This window comes from Gavialis gangeticus, unplaced genomic scaffold (assembly GCF_001723915.1).
Source record: "Gavialis gangeticus isolate Ggan-Ray unplaced genomic scaffold, GavGan_comp1, whole genome shotgun sequence".
Taxonomy (NCBI): Eukaryota; Metazoa; Chordata; order Crocodylia; family Gavialidae; genus Gavialis; species Gavialis gangeticus.
In genome coordinates this window covers 129,180,082-129,199,707 of record NW_017729025.1, presented here as the reverse complement: position 1 = coordinate 129,199,707, position 19,626 = coordinate 129,180,082, and the positions used below count along the sequence as shown (strand labels likewise).

At 41.3% G+C, this 19,626-nt stretch overlaps 1 protein-coding gene across 4 annotated transcripts in view; it reads right to left on the bottom strand.

The window, feature by feature from the left end:
* SYT9 (synaptotagmin 9) overlaps positions 1–16,416 on the bottom strand; it is a 106,553-nt gene extending 90,137 nt beyond the window's left edge. For all 4 annotated transcript variants that reach the window (XM_019519537.1, XM_019519538.1, XM_019519536.1 and 1 more), the window contains exons 1-2: positions 15,870–16,416; positions 11,646–12,192 (exon numbers count right to left, since the gene is read on the bottom strand). In XM_019519537.1, the coding sequence (XP_019375082.1) occupies positions 11,646–12,192; positions 15,870–16,288 (966 nt within the window). In that variant the 5' untranslated portion in view covers positions 16,289–16,416. The remainder of the gene's footprint in view (positions 1–11,645; positions 12,193–15,869) is intronic.
* Positions 16,417–19,626: the final 3,210 nt, after the last annotated feature.

Genomic DNA, 19,626 nt, shown 5'->3' with positions numbered 1-19,626 from the left:
CAAGAGAAGTGGTGCTGGCTCCTACCCTGGGGGTCTTTAAGAGGAGGCTAGACGACCACCTTGCTGGGGTCGTTTGACCCCAGTACTCTTTCCTGCCATGGCAGGAGGTCAGACTTGATGATCTGCTCAAGTCCTTTCCGACCCTACTAACTATGAAACTATGAAGTATGTTGATTCATGTTTTCTCTTTTTCAAATTTGATGCAAAATAGATGATCAGGTGCTAAAAGCCTCCTGGAAGAAAAACCATAAATAGATGATGTCTGAGCAGAATTGTGTAGCACGGGGTGGGGACAGCACATCTAACCTTTTTATGGTTCCTCTTTTTGTTGCTTTCATTCTTTCTCTCTCAATCTCTGTCATTAATGTCTATATCCATTTACGTACCGTTACAGTACCATATTGCTTCAGAGGTCTTTACAATGGATTCATCTCAGCCTCACGAAGTGTTTCCATGGTGTTCTTCACTAGCATCATCTCAAAGGCAGGGTAGAGTATAGACTAAGTGCATATGTTTTTGTGAATAACTCCATTCCTCTAGAGTCAGCTTGGAACTGAATCACATCTTCAACTTCTCTTCTGCACAGGTGGTGGGCAGTTCTGAACATCAAATGAGCTCCTGTCCAGAGCAGAGTAAATTCTTGCCCTTGCAGGTTACCTGGTAAATTGTATGACCTTATCAACTGTTCAATGGACTCTGTATGCTACCCCTGAGCATGCACCACCAGGCTTCCAAAATGTAATGTTTATGAGCCAATAATCCTTTTTTTCTGTGTAGAGAACTGCATTTTGTATCCAGCATCTGCTGGACACAGCTGATCTAATAAGGTAGGCAGTGGAGTCTTTAAGACTCAGTTGAGACATCTTGTGCCCCCACAGAAAAGGTCCCCTCATTCCCTTGCATGATCTACCTGAATGTTGGTGGGGACAGCAGCCTTCACATGACTTTTACTTCCCTTCCAGTGCATGTGAGCAGGGTGGAGAGGGTAGGGGTTGGAAAGAGTGAAACAGTTACTCTGTGAGATGCACTTCTACCCTGCCTTTTTGCAAATCATCACCCTAATGCACTAGTCATTGCAAATGAGTCGTCATGCTGAGGCAGCACAATTACTTACTGCCTCTTGTTTGGCCCTCAATTAATAGAATGCAGCAAGAACAAATATGCACCCATTGCTCAACCTACCACTGCAATACACAGGAAACAGTGAAAAAAAGAACAAAATGCAAACTGGAAAAACCAGAGCGCAGAGCATGGTAAATGTGAAATCCTAAAATTCTAAAGGAGTCTATTCAATAGAGAAAGGTGACTGATGGCTCTGCTATCTAGTGGGTATTAAAGGCTAAAAATAGCTTGAGGCATTTCAAGCAAGTACAGTATGTGCAATTCTGTGAGAAGAATAAATTCAAGTTTGGTTCCAAGTATTGAAAATGAATCTAGAGAAGTTGGATTTTTCAGAGAATCTAACAAATTCACAGACTTTCTAATTGCTTTGCATAGCCTCTACTGGAAAGTGGCAGAGTGAAAAGTCTAAAAAAATTGTGATAATTAGCAAACCTTGATTTGGAAGTGTTTTGTTCCCCACATCCCTCTTGGTTGAACATATGTTTAGATTTTAAAGAGGACTAACTTTATGTAAAAATGCATAAGATTATCTGAACAATTCACCAAACCTTGTACAACACCCCCAGCTTACGCTGCTTTAACACAGCAGCAGTACAGTTACAGCTATGGAAGTGCTCTTTCGCTCATCCTGTAGAAGAACTGTCTCTGAATTGCAAAAATATTAGGCCGAATTGTTCCCCAATTACATTTGTACTATAGTAATTATAGTTAATAGAATTGCATGGTATAATTGAAGACTGCATTTGATTTTCCGGATTCAAGTTTTGGTTGTACTGCATGTGTAAAATACATTCCACTGATATGTTGCAAATGCTGTACTAGAGGCTGCCTGCAGGTAGCATCCTGCTTTATTTCTTTATCTCTAGAGAAGAGATTATCTAGGTGAAAAGAGTGAGAGATGCATAGGAGACAGGGAAAAGGTGTTGAGTACAGGAGTAGCTACAGAGCAGGGTTCTTAACTCCCAGCCCGTGGGTCAAATCTGGCATGCATTGCTGTGTAATCCAACCCATGGGGCTCCCCAAAGGTCCAGAAATTGGTGGCAAGAGAGCAAAGGCAATTAACACTACCACTGCTCCTCCACCACCATATTTCCAAGTCCCACAGGCCAGATGACATGGCTCAATGTAAAGGATCCAGCCAGCATGCTCGTGGTGCTGGGGCTGAGGCAGTGGGCCTAATCCAGCACACGTAGATCTGGGGATGAGGCTGAGATAGCAGGCATGATCTGGTGTTAATGGAGTCAGGGCTGGGGTAGGGGTAGTGCCTGGGACTGCAGGCATGAGATGGTGTGCAGGACCAGGTTCTGATCCAGTGTGTGTTTTCATAGATTCATAGATTAAGGGTCGGAAGGGACCTAGTAGATCTTCTAGCCCGACCCCCCGCCAGGGCGGGAGAACAACAAAAAACCCCAAAAAGAGAAACAGGGTTGGATTGGGCTCCAGTACCAAGCACACTGGATTGGGCCTACAGACCTAATCCAGCCTGCACCATTCATTCGGCTCCCAGGGCCAAAAAATTAAGCACTGCTATTATAGCTTATTCCTGTAAAAATCTGGACCAACTAATATAATGGAGATATAGAATTCAGTCTGACATTATTAACTTGTGACTATACATGTTGGGAGAAGAAAATCTCTTGCATCTTCATATAATGTAACAGGCTAGGTATTAAAAAAGAAATGTATTTATGCATATGTTAACTTAGGTGACAACTGAGGGCACTCAAGAACATGCAACATAGATCCTGGATAGATTTGTATGTAAAAAATTGTTTATTTCATGGGGAATCTATGAGCAAGAAAAGAGTTTCTGTTTCTAATTCTTTCTGTTCATTGAAAATACTTAGAAGCTGGTCTGCACTAACCAGCTCCAGAACCTCATTGCTGAAGTACTTGATTAAACTTAGGGTTCCAAATTCATCTAGTTTCTGATGAAAGATATGTCTCTGGAGGTAAAGGACTGCTAAAGTAATTGACTGAATCAATTTATCACCCTTAGAACTAAACCTAACTTGTAGAACCAGTCTTGAAGCTCTTGGGATCTGAGTTTTTGGGCCTGCTCAATACAGATGTTGAGGCTAGCCACAAAGCTCAGATTTTGATCTCCTGTCCTCAGAGTACATGGCTATTGAGATTCAGCTACCAAGACTAAATACAAACAGTCATAAAGTTCAAGGCTGAAATCGATTCAGTCTTCGTAGGTTAGTCTAAACTGTATAGATTGAACCAATAAGCAAGTGGACAGAGATTCACTGTTGATTCCAGAAATGCAGCCACATGCCTATAGTGGCCCAGGATAGAAGCTGGGGGGCACTAGAGCATGCCTCCCTGCTCAGCTGGAGCAGACAGCATGGGCCAAGGCTATCCTGCCCACCCTGCAAGATGGGATTTTCCGAAAAAGTGCAAAACATTCTGGGATACCAGGGGACTGTGAGTTGATTTGAATCTGGAAGGGATCTGAGACAGAAGTTAAATAAGATGATTTAACTTAAATGAGTTAAGTTTGATAGTACACCCATCCAGATTTATCTTCAACCAGTTTTGGCCATTTTGAAAACACTTATGTGCACTGAACCTCTTTTGTGTTACAGATTTGCATTGGTTTCTGATCACTTATACTAGTTTATGTGTAATTTCTGTCCCTAGCCCAAATCTATATTACCATTTACAGCATGAATGGCTGGATGGCCCAATTAGAATAGGACTACACAATTAGGTGGTCTGCAAACACATACAAATACACAATGCCTAACTCATAATATTTACAATCTAAGACTGCAGTTAAGCAAAGTGCATAAACATGTGCTTGAGCCTACTCCTGTTTGTCACAGCCCTTAAGCTTGTGCTTATATCCAGCTGAAATACAAAAATGTGTTATTGCTATTATAACTTTCCTAATGACATATTCAAAACTCAAGTCTATCTATATATTATCCATGCTGTGTGCTGCTTCCTAATCTGTTTGATCTACATTTCATTTCTGGTAACTTGAACGTTCACAACACAATTAACAAGGCCAGTAGATAAAAAAGAAAAGGAAAAATACAAAAGGAGAAATTCAGCCTTGGGCAATGAGCCTGCTTAAAAATGTGAATTATCACAAAGTGCAAAAAGTATGGCAAAATCACTTTGTAGTGCAATTATCTTATATGTGAACAACTATACTAGCTGCTATGCTAAGTGTGAAGACTAATTAATTGATTTTCCCATCCACACTGGGTTGGATTCTTGAAAAATCTACAGGATACACATGTCCTCAATATATATTGGTCATAAAATCATTTACTGCCTGAGGTCCTTGTTTAATCATTTTCTGTACATTTTACAATTGTGCAATGTGGTAAAAGAGCAGGTAAAGTGTCTCGTTGTAGATCCAAAGGTTTGAGGTTGAGCCTTACTCTGGATTCATGCTAGCACAGGCAACCCACTGTCTCCCACTACACCCCCCCCCATCTGCAGTGTAGTCAGCTTGGCTCCTTCCTTTATTGTGTACCCCTGTTACTCCTGCAATAACTAGGTGCCTGGCTGTTTGGGAGAAAGGTAGTCAGCTGATGCCCCTTTGTGTGCCATTGGCTACAGAAATTAGCATGCCTTAAGAACTCTATCCCAATGGACTGCTTGTACTTTTAACCTTTTTGTACATTTGAACAGGCCAGAACAGGCAGAAACCAAACATCTCTTGCAAGCAAACTATGGCCATTGGGACTAGATTCTACTTACAGAGGTTTTCTTTGTTTTTTCTGTCGCTGGACAGTGGACACAACAGGTAGATGTAACAGACAGTGGGAGTCCAAGATAACAATGAGATGATGGGTAAGAAGTGATTATATACCAGTTATCTTATAATCACTAATGACTTCTGTAAGTATTAAAATAAAACAGAGTTTTAAGAGGGAATCTGAAGAGGATAAGGAGAAGCTCCTTCCATGCCTGTGGCTGACATGGGAGGCAGTACAAAGGTGGAATTATAACTCGAATGAACACACACAGTTTTTATGGGTCATTCTCTGTCCATTTAGGTAGCCAAGATGTTGCCTGGGTTTAGCTCCAGCTTTCCCCAAGAATGGAAAGCGGGAGAAAGGAGCGATAGCAGTTCTTCAGAACAAGGAGGCCTGCTGGCTTATTGTATGCATTCAGGAAAGCATGAATTTTCTCAGCTAGCATTTGGCTATACCAAATCACAAGCATAACTATGTCTAGAAGCTGAAAAGACATCAAGTGTCAGGAGGTGTCTCTCTTGCCCCAGCAATTTATTAGATCATTTATAAAACTGCTCTAATTCAAGGTAATAAATCATTGTCACCAACTGCAAATGGGTGTACCCTGAAAAAGATTTGTAATTTCTTAACATTAAGGCAGGAAGACAAGTCAGAGAGAAACAATTTTATTAGAAGATATAATAGACCATACCTGCTGTGTGACTGCAAAGGTACAGATATAATAGGCCATACTTATGTGCTCAACTCCTGGAGTTGTTCTAGCTGCTGTTAGGGTTTATCCAATACAGCAGCTGCTTAAACAAGTAAGTATGCTGCAATATTTTGCTCTTTTATATTTAGCACCCGAAGCTCACTAAAATGCTTAATAGAGATAAATTGAATCTCAAGATGCTTCAGTGAGTCAGCTTATTACTGTAGCTGTTTCATACCTGCCAAACATGAAGCACCCATAAGTTAAGATTTAAATGTACGGAAATGCCCACTAGTTTTGGGTGCCCATCCTGAGGTATGTAGGTCCTGAGTTTAAAAGGTGTTGAGTGAGTGAAGCTCCTAATGGCTTTAGTTAAAGGTGTGGGCACTTAGCTCCTTTGTAAATCAGGCTATAGAGGTCTCAAACCAGGCCACTTCTGAAAATTGGCAAACCTGAAAATGGAAGTGGGATATATCCCAGTTCTCATTTATTCTCATGCCTCAGGTATCCTCACTCTCCACTCCTAATTTCTGATTTTGACAGATCCACAGCACTGCAAGTTAACTTGAGTTTAAAACATGTGGAGAATGCAAAATAAGTCATTATGAAACAATGGTCACAATAGAACCTAGTTCATGCAATATGCCTAGTCGATAGGACTGTCTGTGTACCAGAATGGCCATATTTAACAAGCAGTTTATACAGAAGGTGACCCTTGTCTATCTAAACCTGTAATGTGGGGTAGGTGTGTGCACTCAATTCATTTTATTTTTAAAACTAAATATGTTTTTTTTTCCTGAGGCCATATGCTGTTTCTGATCAAAGCTGAGTTTGAGGATAGTACCAAGAACATTAAAAATTATTTAAATGAAAGCATCAAAGGCTACTGAGCAGGATAGACTCAGAACCCAGCTAGAAGACATCCTTGTGTTGAAGAAAGTTGGGTTGCCATAACTCCCTCCTCCCATTTTTCTCTCTGGAAGAGGGTTGGGGCCAAACCTAGGTAACATCTTGGCTGCTCAGATGGAGGTAGAGGGACCCAACCAACCTGCTAACCTTCCAAACCCTTCAGGCCTCCTTGGGTGTGCACTGCTGAAGGGTACCCTTTGGTGTCTTGCTTTGATGGAGATGGATGCAGGGACCTTCTTTTTCTTTTTTCGTTAAGGTTCTTTTGAATTCAGCATTGTGTTTGTTGGGGGGAATATGGAGTTTTTGGGTGGGTTGGTTTGTTTCTGTTTGCTTGTTTTGTTTTGTGGGGGCAGCCATGGATCTGTAGGAGAGGGGTGGGCTTGGATGGGACGTTGGAGAGCACAGAGGGAGGGATCTCTCCGATGGATGAGCCAGGGGAATGGGAGTGTGTGGACAGTAGAAAGCGGTTTCTTGTATTTGGATTTAAATGGCAGTTGGAAGGCATACTGGGGATACATGAGCTGGAGGGTTTGCTTGTTATGGTGGTTTACCTAAAAGACCAGCAGGTGGGGGTGGGGGAAAGGAGTTGGAGCTGTTGTTTGAGAAATTTGCTGTTATTTCCTATCTGGGTGGTTTGTCTGTTTATTGTAAGCTTCTTTTGGAAAGGGCGGATATAAAACTAACAAATAAATAAATAGATAAACAAACCCAAGCCTAAAAATAGAAAGGCTTCTCCATCCTGACATGCTGGAAATCAGAATAACTTTCCTGATAAATATACAAAAGCCAAATTAAGCCTGCTTTCATGTTCATCTAGGGCTGATCCATTTATTAATTACTTCCTCCATTACACACACTGCTGTTGCTGCCTGTAAGGTTGGAAAAAACACTGGCAGAGCAAGAAGCTTTCTGCTCAGAGAGACTCAGATTAGAAGAACTGTCATTTGAATATACAAGGTGCTTAGAGGCAGTGCTCCCTATAGCTGTCTTTTGTGGGCTGTGGAGGTATTTTATCCTCCACAATGTGTATCTATTGCTACTAACCAACTGCATAAGATGATACTATAAAGATTTCAAAGCCTGAGATGGCAGCAGAATATGGAATGAGAAGAATCAAAGCCACTGTAGATTGACCAAAACAAAGTTTTAGTTTTATTAGAAAATAGCAAGAAGACACTTGTGTGACACCATCTAATTAGTGAATTTACCATTTGTGTTCGTGGTGAAGCTGGCTTATTTCACGTGCAATCTGCAATACTTATTTGAAATAGATTATTGTGTTAGATATTCAGTAAAAATGGATTTGGTGCATTGTTACATTGCTGTGTCAAACTGGACTAGAATACAATACAATAGAAAATGATGTAAGATGGGACATGCAATCCCTGCCTATATAGCTGACCATAAGGAAATCCTGAAAATCTGGGACATCATCCGGGAAATCTGGGACCCAGCCCCCTCCCTCCCCACCAGCAGTCTCACAAGTGGGGTGGGGCCACATGCTGGGTAGGCAGCAGCGCCTGCCTGCCCACCTACAAGGTGCTTCGTGCCACTCTAACTCCTGGCCAGACAGTGCCCTGCGCCCCTGCGTTTCTGTGACACCCATTATAATGCCCAACAGTCAGCTGGGACCAGCCTCTAAATATGGGGATTGTCCCAGAGAAAATGGGACATATAGTCACCCTATGCCTATATAATGTAACGAGATACATGAGGAACTGAAATATATATATTTTCAGATGAAATAAACAAGTTGTGGCTAACTTGGCAGGTTTAATTCTGTGGGGTTTGTTGGTTTTTGTGTGTGTGTCTTAAGCAGGTTCACACCTACTTGTGCTGGATTCTCTGTTGATTTATGTGCTGTGAAACTCCATTAACTTTAATGGGATTGCATGGCCGTTTGCTATTTTTGACTTTCAGGTTTGAAACAACCAAGACGCTCGAAGCTAAACTCAGTCAAAGCTGCCAGGGTCGATACAGGTCCTCGTCACAACCATAAATCAGCTCGCAGCAACCCAGCTCAGTTTTGTTTCAAAGGTTCATAATCCTTGCTTTTGGTTCAGAGCTTGGATGAAATTAAGTGAGTTTTGCAGAGTTTTGCTGATTTGAGATTGTATTGCCAGTCTTAATGGCTACTAAGAGAACTAACTCAAATGACTGTAATTCAGTCCAACTTCTTGAATAATCCTGTGCTAGTTTGTCATAATTTTATTAAACTGAATACAACCTTTGAAATTTTGGAAATGCTAATTGGAAAGCTAAATACTGTGAGAACCCATTTATATGAACCTTTTATCTGGATACCAACATTAGGCAAAACTGGGCTATGTCTCATGCTGTGCATCATTTGCAGTGATACGGTCCCTGTTAGCTACAAACCCTGTTTATGAACATATACTCTGTGTTCCCTGCTTTATCTCAGAATAAACCTTTACTAAAACTGTGCTGATGAGACCAGGGATGGATCCAGAGAAGGTGCAATAGTGTGGTACCCCTTTCAGACTGGACCACTCTTTGCGAATCTCTGGGGACTTTTTTAAAATCCCTCAAGCAGCTGATAATCCCCCCTTTCCCTCTGTGCTCAGAGTCATGTCTATTCCCCTTCACTTCCCTCCCCTCTGCTCTGCCTGCTGCTGCTTTCCCCACTGTCCCAGAGGTGGGGGAAGATTTAGAGACACTCCTGGCCACTCAAGCAGGTGTCAAAAAAGATGATGCCTGGGAGGGGGAGGAGGACCCTCAACAGCCAATCACCTTGCCTGCTGCTCCCAGCCCCAGGCAGCCAGCCTGGGAAAGCAGAACAAGAGCAAAAACCTGGACATTTGCTCTCATTTTAAAAACCCACCTGGACACAAGGATAGGGGGCCAGAAAAAGAGGACATGTCTGGGAAAACCTGGACATATGGTAACCCTAAGCAGGAATGCTTGGGGGCTGGGTTCAGCTGGGACATCAGTAGAAGCAGCATTGATAGGTGGGAGGGGCGGATCCCTTCCCATACCAGCTCCTGGAGGACACTGGGCAGGGTGGGGGAGTTGTGGCTGTCACTGTCATTGTTCCAGGTGAGCCTGCCTCCCCACCCCTGCTCTGGGGGCTCCCACAGTGTGGTTTGCCCATGGGGGTGAGGGAGGATGCTGGGAGCAGGATGCAACCACTGCTGTAGCTAGGTTGTTGCTCCCACACCCACCTTTGCCAAGTCCTGGATCTGCCCCTGGATGGGACTATACCTGAACTCTAATCACATATGGAATTTGAAGGTTTCAAATTCCAATCCAAATATTGTGTTTGGGGCCTATAACTATACTGGACCAAACCTGATTTTAGCCATCATTAAACTTTAGGTCAGAAAGTAGATTCAAATCTCAGAAAGTAGATTCAAACCAGACTCTGTTCTCTCTCTACTCTTTACCCCCAATCAGGTAAGAATAGATTTTAGCTCCTGTAGTGCCATTTTAGTATGCAGCATATTTTTCATACTAGGAACACAAAGAAGAGGGCATTAAATAATGCCCACATAAATTTCCAAGTGGTCCCCCTTCCCCCCCATTGACTAAATCAGCATTTTAGCTCCGGGCTCAATTATATGCCACATTGACAGTTAGGTCTTGATTCATCCTTAGGAGGACAACAGCTAAATTTTTGCTTAACTTTAAATATAATTTCCACTGACATCAACAGGATCTTGAAGGTAAGCACATGATTACATGCTTTTCTTGATTAAGGGCCTGAAACACTTGCATTTCTTTGATTTTATTGTTTAAAATGTTTGGTTTACTGACACCCACAAGATTTCAGTTTTGTAAAGCAAATAAAATATGAAACTGGTGGCTTCACCTTGTGTACTCTGCATTTTATTCATGTAGCATCTACTTTCCAGTGAAGAAACATGCTTTATTCCCATTAACACTACGAAGACATTTGCCTATGCATTGAGAGCAGAATAAAGTCCCTGGTCTCTGAAAGGGTGCTATTTGTGATTCATAACCAAGGATCCTGGTTTTCTCTGGTAAAATAGCAAATTCTCTGAAAAAATCACACATTCTCTGATAAAAATCCCAAAATCCATTATTAAAATGAAACACCACTATATATATCAATTGATATATATGTATCAATTGAACACAATGTTTTATTGATGTATTTACAATTCTAAATCAATTTGGAAGCCTATCAGTACCTCAATCACTATAATAAAATAGATTCTAAATACCTATACATTTTGGTATTTGATTTGGGGTTTGTTATCATGGAAAATCAGATTTTCCCTTGCTCCCTTAGCTCACAGAACACAGGTCCAGCAGGTCTCTCACTCCCCGCGCCCCCCAACAGCCCCACAGCCCTGCTGGTGCCCCTCACTTCCCCCACAGCTCCCTGGCACTGCTGGTACCTCTCACTTCTCCCCCCACAGCCCCCTGCCCCTCCCAGTCCTGCCAGAGGGGGACCCCAGCTGCCAGAGCTATGGGGCCAAGGACCCAGGTCTGCAGGCCCCTGCCTCTCACAGCAGTGACCTTCCCAACTAGGTCACAGAAGTTGGTGTTTCTGCCATCTTCTTGTGAAGTGGAAATTTCAATCACAATAACCAAGTGACTCCAGATAATAAATCTCATTGGACCGAAGCTAAAAGGAACTTTCTCTCCTAGGAGTAATAAAACTAAAGCAGTCTTTCAGCCTAACTACTTACAATGTTTATAACATCTGATGGTAGTTATGTGACATTGGCTGGTAACTGCTAGTGCCAGCTTTTAGAGTCAAGAATTCACCAGGACTATAGATGCAATGTCAGCTGACTTTGCAGGATTGAGGAAAGCCATACATGGTCCTTCACTTTGTACACTCAGGTAAATAGTATGCTAAGACAAATATGACAGATAATAACACAAATATAAAGGGAAAATGGAAAAATAGCATTTTTCATGGTAAATTGGGGTTAGAAAGCATATTTCTCTAGCTTTTCTCTGTTATTAACAGGGATGTGATTAACTTCCATAGATTCTACATTAAAAAAAATCCTATAAAAGTAAAATGATGACTGGAAATATATTAACACATTCTATGGATTGAGGTCAAATGCCGATAGAGAGACAAAAGAATAATTTTCTCCATAAATGTATCATAGAGACCAATTTGATCAGTTTAAAACAGGTCAAGGTTATAAATAAGTTGTTAAACTGAAATATAAAATTGTAAAATGAAAAACTGGGATACTTACGTTGGTGACATATTCAATATCCTTCCAAATATTACATTCCCTGGGGAAGTCTGTCAAATCTAAAAAATTATCCACTATCACTTGGCCAATCAAGTCATGCCTGGAGAACCTGTCAAAGTCGTACACAGAGAAGTGGAGCTTCCTTGTGGTCAGGTCATTGTATGGAACAGGAAATAAAAAAACTTCATCAAATACAGGGTTTAGGGTCTTTCTGTGCACTTTAGTCTGGTGTTTTGTTTTCCTATCTGGAAGCAAATAGATCTTCACATAAGGGTCTGAAGTCCCAGAAAAGTCCTTTGCTGGCAGGTTGACAGCTTTGTGAATTTTTACTATCAGCTGCTCTAAGTCACAATCATATTTCAAAATAAAGTTGAGCTTCCCACAGGTTTTGCTGTTGTTTCGCCGTCCATCATCAGTGTCCACTGATCTTTGCTTATACAGCTCCGGTTTAATGCGTCCAATCCCAGTCAGCTGCTCCTGTTTTTGAAGCTGCTGGATGTTGAAGTCTGGGTTTGAAAGATTGAGCTGTCTTCGGATTGAATTGTGCCTTAAGCAAAACATGAAAGAAGCTAAATTGATTATATTGCCAGGTGTTGTGTGATTCTTGTCTGGACATTATTTTAATTTCATTGGGCATATTTAATCATGCCTTTAGGTAGCATGAACATGTATAGCACACTATCCCTTTTTAATAGAGCAATATTTCTATAATTGAAATATTATTACAGTTCATCTTCATCATTAGATTTATTATGCTTGTATAATGCACAATTCTTATACCTTAAGCACACACAATATACTCTCCAAAGTCAGTTGAAGCTTATAACAACCCTCCCCCCCAAATAACCAAGCTCATTGGAAAGCTGCCAAATCACCTATTTCCATTAAGTTATAAATGTATATATGATTTAATATAACTGCATATAACTGTAAATGCAGCCCTCCCATGCCAGATATAAAGTCAGAGAAATCAATGAATTTAGTACCAAGAAGTATGAATTAGTCCCATAGGTACATTTGTAATAATAATTATTCCTATTATTTGCCATGAAAGAACTTTATAAATATTCAGCCCAATCCCACACAATTTAATGGTTTATGCCTATATAATGGAGAGGAGAATCTGTCCCTTTACCCATCACATAGCTTTAGGCGAGTTTATTGATATCTGGTAGGAAGAGAAAAGACTGAATATGGGAGGGAGGTATTTCCCAACAGCTGTAAATTAATTACTGATCAGTAAAAACTACTATTTGATTTACAAGCTGTTTCTTTTTACTTTAAATGGTTTGCTGCCCATCTCTATCAATATTTTTCCTTCTGTTTTGGTCCTTCTCTCATAACTACCATCAGATGTTATAAACATTGTAAGTAGTTAGGCTGAAAGACTGCTTTAGTTTTATTACTCCTAGGAGAGAAAGTTCCTTTTAGCTTCGGTCCAATGAGATTTATTATCTGGAGTCACTTGGTTATTGTGATTGAAATTTCCACTTCACAAGAAATCAAATTTGCAGTCCCTGTAGGGCAGTTGGATGAGAAAGTTGGATTAGGTAAAAGCCCTCATCTTTATGAGTTGGATTTTACAATTTTTTCTTATTAATACATAAAATCATACATCATATTGAAGAACCAAAGCATAGTGAACATAAAAGGGAACACCTGGGAAAAATCTTAGGTTACAATTAGTCAAGACTGTTTATGCTGAATGTAATCAGCAATATTTCCTCTCATATTATCATTCATTTCTTGTAAATGTGTGTGTATATGTTAAAACAGAAGCATTCTCTCTCTCATAATCCAACTAATTTTTCTCCCTTGCTACATAATAAAAGCATAATTATGCAGTTATGCATTAGTAGTTTTCCATGACAAAATACTATTGTGTCACAAATAACAAATTAGACAACTTAACTCCTACCCTTCTTTAAAGAACATGGACATAATGAAATACAAGAGGTAAATACAGACTTGTGGGTTAATACAGTATCCACTTTGACAAAGTGGGAAAACTGAAGTACAGAAATTAGATGAAAGTTCTACAGCAAACTCATAACTGAGCAAGGACTAGAACCCCGGTGTCCTGGTTTTAAGTGCTAGACTGTCTCATATACACGCTTCCTCTCATACAGCCTGCATGTCACATCTTCCACGTCAGAGTTGCTCATACACAATGGAAATATGAAAAGGCACGTGGCATTAGGGGCTCCAGTTGAATCTAGGAAGGGAATTAAAATGAGCAGGACTTGTTTTTTTCCGGTACCTTTCTTAGGGTTCCCTTCCAAACTGTATATTTAAGTGTTTGAAGGGATGGAAAGAGGGTTCAAAACAATTTCTCCTTCCCTTTCTTTTCGGTAAAACTTCAAGAACTGTCACTCCCCAGTCCTAAACTAGCTTTTCTGTAGGGAGCGCTGCTGATCTAGGACTAAGAAAATATAATTGTTTTGAGTGGGTAAATTTCATAGTCTTCCTTTTCCTTGCATGATTGAGAAATTTGTCTCTTTATGGTTTCAGCACTGGATTTTCTTACTTCCACTGTCTTGTGCCTAGTGAGGCTTTAGCTCTCACTTTAGCTCTCACTGCTGAAGGAAGAATTATGCTTTACAAAAACACAGTGAAAATGTGAATATGACAGAAAACTCTGGGAATTGTACTGAGAATATTAAAAAGTCCCTGGCTTCTGGGGGCATGGGGGAGAGAATTAAAATCCTCTTGTGCCTATGAACTGTACCAATTAAGTGTGTATTTTTGTATTTTACATTCCCTTTAAATTATATAAAAAATACATCATTAAAAAAGTTTGGTTGTTCGTGAAGCTTGTGGACTGTCAGTAAAGAAAAAAAAAAGTTCTCTCATTGACAATCTGCTCGTGTGTCCTATATCTTAAGTAGGAGGCAGTGCCAGAGTTTGAAATCCGCCTTGCATGTGGCTGGTAATGCAACGGTGCATCCTTGCTTGGGCTCAGCTTCCATAGTCACAGATTCCTAGGACTGATCTACAGCCTATTGAGAAAAAGACAAGGACATTTATCCAGGCACTCAGGAGCATTCCTGTTGTTTCCTGGGGTCTTTGCTTATCTAAACCACAGCTGTCCAACTCTTGGCCTGCAAGCACATGCCTTGCTGCCACTTCTACCATCACTCTGGTTGCTAAGGCCAGGATCTCTGGGCTTCCACTCCCATCATCCAGCTTCTGTTTTCTGGTGTGCTCCTGGATGTGGGATGCGATGGCAGGGCCCACAGAGTCTGAGGGGCTTGGGGCCTGGAGGGGCACCCACATGACATGCAGCCCATGTGATGGGGGGGGAAAGAGGGTGCATAGCATGTGGCCTCCAGCTACTCAGAAGTTGGACAGCCCTGATCTAGATCAAGATATTAACACTGAAAGATTGGCAATTACTGAACTTAATCCCTAGCTCTTAGCTGCTCTGACAGCACCTTATCTTAAAGAACAGCCTGTGGTCAAGAGCTTTTGCCAAACCTGCTAATTCAGGTGACCAGAATAAGTTACTGAAGAACTGCGGAGCTAGTGCTGTACCTTCTCCAGCTCCAGTACATCTACATTGGCTCAGAACTTCACTAATTGGCTGTTCAAGTGCTGATCTTTTTATGGCCATGTGCAGAATAATCCTTTTATCACCTTTCCTTCCACACTCTCACACTGTCACCTCCCCCCTTTCCTGTTCCCTCATATACTGGTGCTCAGTTTCCTGTGCCTGCATCCAAACTTATTCAGTCAGTTTTTCACCCATAGTCAATGCTGTAACTAAAATCTATCACTTCTAATCCTATTTCTGACTCTCATAAGTGTTTCATTAGCTTGCCCTATTTTTTGGTTGTTTTTGAAATCTTCACAGGGATATTACTGAGTGCTCAGCCTCAGCAATAAGTATAAATGAACATGCTTTACAGGATCAAATCTGGACTGTTCTCTTGTTCCGAAGGACACCGTTTTGGCAAGTTTTCTTGTTTATGAGGGGAGTAGGCAGATGGTGCATTTGTTGTTTGTGATTGAAACAAAAATGACTACCATTATGGCCACACCCTCTTAAACCGTCTGTCATGAAGCACACCCCAACAAGTAAATAATTTTCTATAGCCATTAAAGTGAAAGGATTAAGACAGGTAAAATAAACATTTGTTGTTGGTCTGCATACTGTCTAAAAATGGATGGGGATGAAACAGGGAGAGTAATATTTTATTATTAGAAGAAAATTGTGCTACTGACCGAGCAGAAGACGTTGGTTCTGTGATTTGGCGATGCATTCGGACATTGTGTACACAGTTCTCCTTGGTCCCTGCTTGAGCATCTAATGGAATATCAGGGGAAGTGTGGCTAATTTTCATGGAGGACTCTGGGTAGGAAGTAGGCTGTCCCAAGTAATCCTCGCTGTACTCATGGTCATTGGTTTCTGTATCTGTACAGTTCAGCGAATCCTGCTTGTCTTTGTTCCCAGAAGGCAGGCCACGTTCTCGCCAAGGGATCCAGCAAAGCTTCCAGGACACAAACAGAGACACACCAAACAGAGCAAGTCCACAGGCTGTGACAACTAAGGATAGCAAGCTTACTGAGATATCTGCAAGGAAGGAACACAGAGACATTTCACAGTTTTTGTTTTTTCTCCAACTGGTTAGAGATTTGTGCATCTCCTATGGGGAACACAATATAGAGCTAAGCTTTCTTTACATATTGCTTAACTTGGATTGGAAAAATTAAATACTGATAGCAGCAACTGTCAGGTCATAAAAACATATTAAAATGTTTTCTTCTCCACTTTCTCCAGGAAAAAAATTGTCATTAAAGTTTTATTGTATGTAAATAAAATATTAACACAGAATTATGCCTTTGAAATACATTATTTACATGTGACCTAAGATGTGCTTCCCGTGATTTCAGATGTTTTATAAAGGAACTTGAAACATCATTTAGAGTTATTTTATTCAACCTAATCTATTCATTAGTCTCTTATGTTAGTAAATGCTAGTCTGGGGAACATTTTTGTGGTGTTTGTAAAAGATACACAAGGAAAGTGCACAAAATACAAAGTAATCATTAAAGAGTGTCTTCCACTTTACCTGAAGGTTTTTAAAAAATTAAATATGCAAAGCCTTGCAATATATTATCATGCTTCAGTGGCTATGTTCACACATTCTGTTACAAGCAATGAAGATGTTAAACTGACATACAGCCTTTGCTGTGGGAAGTTAGTACGGCACAGTAAGGTTCAACAGACTGTAACAGGGTGCTCTGTCCCCTTAAGAAAGGGTAGCCAGCTGTGCTAAGGATATAGGATATTCAGCTGCTGGGCTTTCTGCTAACAAGGGAGTGTTCCACTGGGAGCTTAAAACCCTAAACGAAAGCTGAGAGAGAACAGTTGCAAGGAGAAAGGAAGCAGGATGTGAGCTAAACATCTTGTTGCATGGGTATACCACACTCCTCCGGGGGCCAGAGCAAAAGGGATCCTGTTTTAGTGCTTGGGGAGGGGCAGAGGGGTTGATTTTGTTTGTCTGTTCCCTTGCTTGTTTGGTGTTTAAACACTGTGTTTTATTTGGAAGACTCATAGAATCATAGAAAATTAGGGTTGGAAGGGACCTCAGGGGGTCTTTAGTCCAAACTCCTGCTCAAAGTAGAACTACCCACAACTATATCATTCCAGTCAAGGCTTTGTCTAGCTAGGTCTCAAAACCTGAAAGGATGCAGATTCCACAACCTCTCTCGCTAACCTGTTCCAGTGCTTTACTGCCCTCCTGGTGATACAGTTTTCCTAATATCTTTCCTAAACTTCCCTTGCTGCAACATGAGATCGTTGCTTCTTGTTCTGTCATCTGCCACCACTGAGAACAGTCTAAATCCATCCTTTTTGTAACCACCCTTCAGGTACTTGAAGAATACTATTAAATCCCCCATGGCATGTCTACATGAGATGCTATATGTAGCTTGTCATTGTGATGACGTTGCTTCGGTGGACATGACCCATGACACCAATGCTACTGTGAAATAGCAATGAACTACTATGCAGTAGCTTGTTACTAATGTAAAGTGGGGTAGGAAATAACTCATGCACCATCATTCAGTGGTCGGAAATAACTCATGCACCATCATTTAGTGGTTACTGCACGATCATTTAGTACTTGCCAAAGCTAAAGGAAGTACTAAATGAGTAGCACCTGTGCAGCCATTTAGAGATATAGATGCATCCCCTCAGTCTTCTCTTCTCTAAAGGAAATAAGCCCAGTTCCCTCAGCCTCTCATCAGTCATGTGCCTGAGCCCCCAAACATTTTTGTTGCCCTCTGCTGAACTCTCTCCAATTTGTCCACATCCTTTGTGTGTGTGTGGGGGGGGGGGGGGGGGGGTGCAAAACTGGACGCAGTTCTCCAGATGTGGCCTCACCAATGCAAAATAGAGAAGAATCACTTCAACCTGCTGGCAATGTTCCTACTAATGCATCCCAGTATGCCATTAGCCTTCTTGGCAACAAGGGCACACTGTTGGCTCAACTTCAGCTTACTGTCCACTGTAACCCCCAGGTCCTTTTCGGCAGAGCTGCTGCTTAACTAGTTAGTCCCCAGTCTGTACTGGTTCATGGGATTGTTCTGTCCTAAGTGCAGGACTTTGCATTTCTCCTTATTTAACCTCATGATATTTCTTTTGGTACGATTATCCGATTTGTTGAAGTGTCTCTGAATTTCTTTTGGTCCTATCCTCTGATGCATCTATTACTCCACCCAGCTTGGTGTCATCTGCAGACTTGCTGAAGGTACACTTTATCCCATCTTCCAGGTTGTTGATGAAGATATTGAACAAAACTGCCCCAGGACCACCCCCGGGGGTGCTCTGCTTGATATGGGTTGCCAAATAGACACTGAGCCATTGATTACTACCCTCTGAGCCTGACGATCCAGCCACTTTTCTATCCTGATTGTCCATTCATCCCAAATGGTTTTCCTTGGCTTGCTTGCATGTTGTGGGAAACTATCAAAAGTCTTATGAAAGTCAAGGTATATCATATCCACTGCTCTTTCCACATTCACAGAGCTGGTCATCTCATCATAGAAGGCCATCAGATTGGTCAGGCATTACTTGCCCTTGGTGAATCCATGCTGACTGTTTCTAACCACCTTCTTCTCCTATAAGGGCTTAGAAATGGATTCCTTGAGAACCTGCTACATGGTTTTTCCAGGGACTGAGGCAAGGCTGATCAGTTTATCATTCACCAGATCCTTCTTCCTCCCTTTCTTAAAGAAGGGCATTATATTTGCCTTTTTCCAATCATCCAAGACCTCTCCCAATCACCACATATTTTTAAAAATAATGGCCAGTGACTTTCCATTCACATCTGCCAACTCCCTCAGCACCCTCAGGTACATCACACCTGGTTCCATGGACTTTTACATGTCCAGTTCGTCTAAATAATCCCTAACCTGCTTTTTTGCCTCTGTCAGCTGCTCACCTCTTCACCCAAACTCTGCTGCCAGATGTAGTAGACTGGCAGCTGACCTTGTCTGTGAGAGCTGAGGTAAAAAAGGTATTGAGTACTTCAACCTGTTCCACATCCTGTCACTAGGTTGTCTCCCCCATTCAGTCAGGGACCCACACTTTTCCTGATCTTCCTCTTGTTGCTGACATACTTGTGGAAACCCATCTTGTTCCCCCTCACCTCCCATACTAGCTGCAACTCCAATTGCATTTTAGCCTTCCTGATTTCATTCCTGCATGACCAACCAATAATCTTATACTCCTCCCTATTTGTTTGTCTAAGTTTCCACTTCTTTTAAACTTCCTTTTTGTGTTTTAGCTCATTGAAGAGTTCCCTGCTAAGCCCAGCTGGTCTTCTTCCATATTTGCTAGTCTTCCTGCTCATCTGGGTGGTTTGTTCCTGAGCCCTCAGTAAGGTTTTTTTAAAATGCAACCAGCTCTGCTGGATTTCTTTCCTCCTCACACTGGCCTCCTAGGGAATCCTGCCCATCAGTTCTCTGATTTTCT